General features: G+C 54.4%; 1 protein-coding gene across 1 annotated transcript; it reads right to left on the reverse strand.

The window, feature by feature from the left end:
* Nucleotides 1-491: 491 nt before the first annotated feature.
* Nucleotides 492-6,845, reverse strand: SHISA2 (shisa family member 2). The gene is made up of 2 exons (XM_074377944.1): nucleotides 5,581-6,845; nucleotides 492-2,670 (listed from the first exon to the last, which is right to left on the reverse strand). The coding sequence occupies exons 1-2, from the start codon at nucleotides 5,909-5,911 to the stop codon at nucleotides 2,117-2,119; spliced, it is 885 nt and encodes a 294-aa protein (XP_074234045.1). The 5' UTR covers nucleotides 5,912-6,845; the 3' UTR covers nucleotides 492-2,116.
* Nucleotides 6,846-7,741: the final 896 nt, after the last annotated feature.

Raw genomic sequence — 7,741 nt, forward strand, 5'->3', positions numbered from 1 at the left:
TTATTGGAACTCAGCCAGTCTTATTTATGTACCTTCTAAGGCTCCTTTTGTGAATAATTTTAGGGACAACTGGCCTGCAAAGCCTAAAATATTTACTCTCTGGCTCTTTACTGAAAAAAAAGTTCCCCAGTCCCTAGGGCTGGATGCCCTCTAAGGTCCCTTTCACCTCCAAATTCCTAGGAACTTTATTCCATAGACAATCTGGGCTCCTCCATCAAAGACAACGCACAGAACACACGTCAGCCTGATCATCTAATGGCCCACAAAGAACTGTTTATTTTGCGCTGTCATCATCTCCCACGGAGTACGTCAAGTAATGCTGACTCAGAACGTACCACGGACCTCCCAGATGTTAATTCCTTTTCAAGGTAGGCTCTTGGTTCTCGAAAGCAACACTGATGCTTTTTAGCAATTTTATGCTATTAACAACTTTAACAGACCGTCTGAAAATTTACCAACTATAATGAAAATGAAAAAGCCCAACTCCCCTAGGAGTTCATACCATAAAATATTTATTCACAAGCAAAATGATTTTCCCCTGCCTTCGGTTATTAAAAAAATCTGACAGAGTATCTTCGCTGATACCAATTGCCAACATGGTTTTACATTATTCAGTCATGAGACAGAGAGATGATGGGTAAAGACAGAGAGAGGTGACAGAAGGGACAGCTAACTGATGACAGATGACTACAGATGGAGACACAGATATGTACAAGACCATTCCTCACCACCCTTAATTACAAGTCTTGGTTTTGCTAGCAGGTGGAGCTTGACTTGCACACACTTCAACTTATAAGTAAACAACACAAATAAACTCACTTGAATTTCAGACCACTGGTAATGAATACAGGGCCTGCTGAGGACTAAGAGGAAAACAAAAACTAACTTTGTGGGGGAGAAAGGCTGTATCTCTTTGAAAAGCTTTGTCTCGACTTACTAGTCCCGACTGCCCGAAAAACAAGCCATTTTGATAACGACAGTATAGAAAGCCCCTGGTTTGCAAAGTCAGTCGTATCTGTGGCTTAAATTTCATCCCAAGTCTCAGATTACGGCTGAGGACCTTCACTAGGCGTCTCTGTAAAGCATTTCTTTGGATTTTTATAGGGAAAAGAAGAAAATGTTTTTATCGGATCCAGGCAGAGACGCTGATTGTCACTTATGACAACAGTAGTTACCTTCACTCAGTGCTACGCAGACTTGGAGATCGAACACCAAAGAGAATGAAATGCCAAGTCACACCACATGGCAACACTGAAAGTAACTTGGAGAAGTAGCGGGTGATTGAGTTTATGATTTCAGTATAAAAACATCTAATTACTTCTTCTCGGATGTCACTGTGAAGGCAGAGATTTAGGAGATACCATCGCGAAGGGGGAGGGTTTTATGACCATACCACCCGCTACTTTGAGATTAAAACAATCCCAGAGTTCATCAAGGGCATTAGTTAAGGAACCATGCAATTTCTTTCAGTCTCTTTTTAATGTAGAAAATCACTTTGTAATAAGATTTCTACACAAGGTAAAAAAGCACAAAATAGACCCCAAAAAGCACAAAAATAGACAATATATAGGTATCTTTTTACAATGAAATCAAGATGGGAAACACTGAAGTCAGTGATTAACCTCAGAGTTCAAACTGGTTTCCTTTTATAATAGTTGTTCTCCACACATCTCCCCCTAAACCATAGATGCTTATTGAAAAACTGGCCCAGGCCAAAGGGAGCGAACAGGTATTCTGATCTTGTACAATAAAAAGCAAAAAAGAATAACGATGAAACAATAAAACCCCTTAATCCACCAGTTTCCAAAGTTCTTCTGACACCATACCTCAAGGGCACTTAAGGGCTCACATCTGTCACACAATGTCATCGTCAACAACATGGGCATCTCCAGGTGATGCGTTTTCCCATCATAAATCAATCACGCACCGGACGAAGCATATCCAGAAACGTCAATTCAGGAAAAGACGTTTTCATACAGTTTGGGGGCAAATGAAGCCATCCAAGAGAATCGTGCCATGAATAGCCCCACCATGCGCAAACTTCCACCTGGAGCATCCTTCCCGAGTCCACAGCTTCTGCTCTCCTGTCTGGCACGGGAACCGGCCACACCTTGCGTTACACGGTCACAGCGGGGTACATCTTCTGTTCACTGTTAGTGTGAGGGAAGGGGGCCTGGATCTGCCTGTAGCCTGTCTGCAGGCTGTCCAGAAAAGGGGGCACGGGGGTCATGGGCACCGAGTCATGCTGCACTGGGTACCCCACGTAGGGGGCATGCAGGTACTGCCCCTGGTGGGGCACGATCTGGGTGGCCTGCTGGCAGTTCAGCACCGAGAAGTTTGTGGGCATGTTGACATACACGTTGTTCATGGTCCCCTCCGGCAAGCAACAGTTGGTCTGCGACCTGGTGGGGGGCGCCCGGGCCCCCGAGTTGGCGCTGGAGCTGGAGCTGGCCGCTGTGCTGGACTGGCGGGACGAAGACCCTCGGGAAGTGCTGGCGCTGGGGATCATGGGGATGGTCTCCATCAGGCGGGTGCCCCCCGGGGCCCGGCTCTGCTGGGGCTCCTGCTTGGGCCGGAGGCATCGGCAGCAGCAGGCCGCCACGAGCGAGCCCAAGATGATGAAGGCGACAAACACGGACCCGACGATGAGGAAGGGCACGTAGATGGGGACTGAAGGAAAGGAGAGAAACAAACTGTGGTGACTTCCCGTAAGAAGGCCGCGAACGTCGGGGGTGGGCAGTGGAGATGGAGCAATGGCGACGCTGAGACCCACACTCAGGAGCCCAGGCCGGGCTGGTCTGGGCACTGACGAGCCCACAGAAGCTCCGTCCTTTATCAAGTGCTTAGAAAAGGTGGTCGGACCCCACAGGTGGGACGGCTTGGGCCCCCCAGCAAGACTGTTAACATCACTGGTGGGGGGAAGGCACAGCTCAGGGGTAGAGTGTGTGCTTAGCATGCACGAGGTCCTGGGTTCCATCCCCAGCACCTCCATCTAAAAAAATAAGTAAATAAGTAAACCTAATTCCCCCACCCTGCAAAAAAAAACAAGCGAACAACCATCTACAGCTAGACGGCAACACTGACTGAGACAAATACCCGATGCAGCAAAAGCCTGAGTGTAAGGTTTCAGGACTGCTCAAGAACTCCCACAGTAACTGAACTGTGCACGTTTCTGTCCGCTAGTTACGGGACCTGCATGGAAACGAGTTTAAGTTATTTAAAAGTCTTTTTTTTTTCCAGACATTTATTTACATTCCTTGCAAACTTCTTTTATCAATGTTTAGCAAGTTCTTGTTTCATAGGCAAATAAATCAGAAATTGAGGTCAGGCTCTAGTCACAACTACTTCCGAAAAGAGTTTGTAAGGTACAGAGATCAAAGAAGTGTTAAAAGGGAAAAAAAAAAGCCCTCCACGTAAAAAAAGCTTGCCTCACTGAAGGCTGCTTCTTAGGAGGTGGGCCTGGCATGGGGTTGGGAGCGAGCTGTCCAGGTAGAGGGGCATCCAGTTTTAAATTATTTTACCTAAAAAGATCTTTGAGGAGCCATGGGGAGAGCACTACAGGGTTTCAGAAGCTGGACACCCCAGCTGATGGGCACAGAGAATCTAGAGGGAGGAGTCTGTGGAATCCCACCCTGCATTACCAAGAACCCATGTCTTTTGACGTGTGCCTGCCCGCCTCCTTGACTATTTGATCAGACATCACATGGGGACTGGTCCACTGGTGTTGGCAAAGCACAGTGCCAGCACGTGGTACAGGCAGGCGCTCAGCTCTCCTGAGCCTGAGGTCAGAGACACAGCATCCTCTGACCGTGCCCTGGGCGGCTCTGGTACTCTGGGGTCAGTGCTTCTAGAACACAGTACCCTATGGAGTCCTGGAGAAAAGTAAAAGGTACTTTATAAGCAGGTAACCAGAGGCTGACAATTGAAGGTTTCCTTAACCTGCAGTGCAGATCAGGGTAAATACATTATTTATGATAATGCCCCTTGGGCGGGTAGAAACCCTGGCCACAGAGTGTATAGCCCAGAAGCATGTTCCGATGACACCAGCTCTTCAGGGTAACCACGGCTGTGGGAGGGCACCAGGTGCCCGGCTCTTCCCTGTGGGTGCTATAAATATTTCATTCTCTAAGTTAAAATACTGGCCCTATATGTTATTAAGAAATAAACAAATAATGTGAAAAAAATACCCCAGACATTATAGCAAAACTAGCTGAAAGCAGTCCAAGTCCACATAATGAGTTTTGGGGGAGAAATAACTGTTCTCTTTCCGGGATTTTAATTGGGAGCGTGAATAACTATACAGGGCAGAGAAGGCAGTGTCGCTGGAAGCCCTCGGCGCTTCTCAATTAGACGTACTGTCCTAGACTCCACAACAGACGTGAGACGGACAGAATCTTTAGGAAAAAAAAGATTTAAAAGTAGGATTTAGAAGGCACCCCCACCGACCGCCAGCTGCCTACTGATTTGTTCAGTCATCCCAACTTTCTGGAGACCATCAGCCGCCAAAGCGGCAGACAGAGGAAGCAGTCTGTCCTGGGCTCATTTTTCCAGGTTTATTCCAGGACCACACACCCTGCCACGCGGCTCGCCTTTTAAGACAGCGCTTCTGGAATTAACTCTCCCTTCTCCTCAGAGTCAGGGCCGCGGACCAGTAGAAGCTAATGAAATGCCTGACAGCAAAGGGAAGGGTGCCAAAGGAGGCGCCTCTCCCTACGCCCCAGGCAGCCCTGCGAACGCGGCTGGAACCCCGCGCTCGGCTGTGGAAAAGTCCTCCCCTACTCAGAACCAACTGCAGAAGCAGCGGAGACGCCCCTCTGTGACAGGTGCGCCCTTCCACCCGGACCACATCCTCCCTCCCGCACACAAACTGGGGTAGCCCCTCGAGGGAGAGGGTCCAGGACGCTTGTGACAAGCGAAGGAAGTAGAACCTAGCCAACGCTTTCTGGCATTTATTTTTCCAATTCTAACTCGGGCAATTTAAAAACTACAATTAAAAAAAATCAAAGCCACAGAGAGCGGATTGGCAGCGCTCTGATTGTCACACCGACAAAAGTCTGAGTGGTAAGGAGACAGAGGAGGGAGACAGGTGTAGCCCGGTCTCACCGAGGATTCGACTCCCTGGGCACCCCAGGGCAGCCTAGAGGAGCTGCCTTCCCTCTGAGGAGCCTTCAAGTGCCCCTGCCAGCCCTCCCGCGAGGGGGCGCCCCCGAGACACCACCCCTTCCTAGGAATTAGACCTATGGAGACAGGAGACATGCGAGGGGACACAGGATCCTGGGCAGGAGGCACCTGGGGCTGTCGGCAGCCCACCGTACATTGGATGTTACGTTTGCTTTGGGAAATCCAAGCCAAGCCACTCGTTAGCTGGCAGATGGGGAAACTGAGGCCCAGGGCGGTGAACGGTGCCCCGCTTCGCACACATTAATGGTTGGGTCAGAATACAGGCACGCCTCCCGTCCCCAGACCCCTTCCCCTTCCTGAAATTTCAGGCTCCGAATTCCCGTCCCCTCTCCAAGCTTCTGGGTCCTGCCGGCTAGGCAAGGCCCCTTCTCCCCTTTCCGCTCCGCCCGGCCCACCTACCTGCCGAACCGTCGGGGCCGTCTTTGTCCGCGCGGCCAGGCTCGCCGGCGCCCTGCTGGCGGTCGTTGTCGCAGCCGCCCTGGTCCAGGCGCGCCTCGGCGCTGGAGCAGCAGTAGCGCAACGCGCAGCTGCCGCAGCAGATGGTGGCGTCGCCGCCGTCGAAGCGCTCGGGGCACTGGAAGCCGATGCGCCAGACGCCCTGCGCGTCCAGCCAGCCGTGGCAGTACTCGCCGCTGGCCCGCGCCCCCGCCGCCAGCAGCGCGGCCAGCAGCAGCCGCAGGAGCGAAGCGGCGTCCCGAGAGGCGGCGGACGGGCGGCGTCCGCCCCACATGGCACCACCCTGGGCGCGGGCGGCGCGTCTCCAAGGGGCGCAGAGCCGACTCCGGGAGGGGCTGAGGCCGGGACCTCTTCGCTGAGTGTCCGTTCCGTGGAGCTTTCCACGCAGGCCACTGCTCCCCGCCGCGACGTCCGGGAGCTAAGCCATGCCCTCCCTCGGCCGGTGGCCTGGTCCCGCCGGAGAACGCCCTGAGAGTGGGCACGCACTGCTAAAAGTCTGCGGGTGCGAGTCAGAGGGCCCCCGGGGCTGCCGTCCCGCAGTCCCCGGAGGCTTCAGCCGCGACAGGGCCCTCCCGGTGCATCCCCGAGGGGACGCTCGCTCAAGCCGGACGACCGCTGGGCCCCGGAGCCAGGGCGCTCCCGCAGAGTGTAAGCCTCGGGGTCCCGCACGCGAGTCGGGGCGCGTCTCCCCTCCTTTATTCCCCTCTCGGGCGGAGAAAAGGGGCCAAGAAGGCGGGCAGCGGGCGCAAAACTCCGGGCAGCAAGTGCAGCAGCCGGCCGCGCTCAGTCTCCTGCGCTCCGAACTCGGTCCGCATGGCTCCGGCCGCGCCGCCCGGGCAGCCCTCCGGGTGCAGCCCCAAAACTCCGCTCCGCAAGAAGGACTGTCGATCCTCCCGGCGCACGCGGGCGGCCAGGACGCGGACGAGGGTCTGGCGCGCCCCGCCGGAGTCCCGGGAGCCGGCCCGGGCTGGCGGCGTCCGCGGCTGCTGCTGGGCGCCGGTCCAGATATGTGGCTCGCCCCGCTCCCCCTCCTCCGCTCTCCGGACGCAGCGCGCTGAGTCCGGCTCCCCCTTCTCCCCTGCTGCTGCGCCCTCGGGAGGTGTGCACCGATGGGCGCCTCCCACGGAAGTTTCAGTCCTCCGGGCTATGGAAGAAACAGAGCGCAACGGCGCCCGCAAACCCGCGCGCCCAGCTCCAACTAGCCCGCTACGCCGCTGCGCCGCGCTCTTAAGAGGGGTCGGCGCCGCGGGCGCGCATGCGCTCGCCCCCCCCCCCCCCCCCCCCGCCTCCCGGCGCCCAGGGCCCTTCACCTTCGGACTTGGGTGGAGAGGAGCCGAGCGGCTGCTGGCGGTGGGCTGCCGGCCAGAGCAGGCGCAGGGGCAAACGGAGCTTAAGCAATCTGGGCCTCGCAGACACATAACAAGATTCGTACTAACAGCAGACTCTTTGCTTACTGAAGGTCTTAGGCATTCAAAATTCCATTTGATTCTCCAAACTTCCCAAAGGATTCTAATTATGCTCCATTTTACAGACACTGAAGGTGCCACTCAGATGAAGGGTCCCTCTCAGCTCCCAGCAGCTGCTGTCCAGGCCCGGCCAGTCACTGGCCCCGCCTGGGCAGCGCGGTGGGCTTGGGGTTCTCCAAGGTGGGACGCAGAGCTCCGCGCAGACGCGCCACATTTGGCCGCTGCCTGGCTGATTCGTGCCGCTTCTTTTCTTTCTACATTTGGACATAGCGATTTATTGGATTCAAGCAGAAAGGTGCCTCCCTTCAACATTTGGCCCTAGTGGTGTAGACAGCTGCAGTTAGGAAGCAAACAAGGTTCCGACAGACCAGCAAGGCGGCTTTGATGCGGAGAAATTAATAGCTCCTGTCTCACGGAAGCTGAGACGACAGGTGCTGATGCAATTCAAGCAGCAGTGATTATTTTTAAAGGAACTGATGGCCCTTCCGACACGGTCTGGAAGTTAGCGACCTGAAATCTAGGCCCAGCCCTACCACGAAAAGAATCCTGCACTTTGCTAGCCTCAGTGGAACACAGGATGTGCTGACCACTGAGGTCTCTTCCAAGTCCGAGACTGCGGAACACGAGGTGATCTTACT

Source organism: Camelus bactrianus, chromosome 14 (genome assembly GCF_048773025.1).
Source record: "Camelus bactrianus isolate YW-2024 breed Bactrian camel chromosome 14, ASM4877302v1, whole genome shotgun sequence".
Classification (NCBI taxonomy): Eukaryota; Metazoa; Chordata; class Mammalia; order Artiodactyla; family Camelidae; genus Camelus; species Camelus bactrianus.

What these genes read in the sequence shown, in the direction of transcription:
- SHISA2 (XM_074377944.1), bottom strand. Translation starts at nt 5,911, where the DNA reads ATGTGGGGCGGACGCCGCCCGTCCGCCGCCTCTCGGGACGCCGCTTCG. An exon ending in CGGCCCCGACGGTTCGGCAG is followed by an intron (nt 2,671 to 5,580) that starts GTAGGTGGGCCG and finishes CCTTTCCTTCAG; the next exon opens with TCCCCATCTACGTGCCCTTC.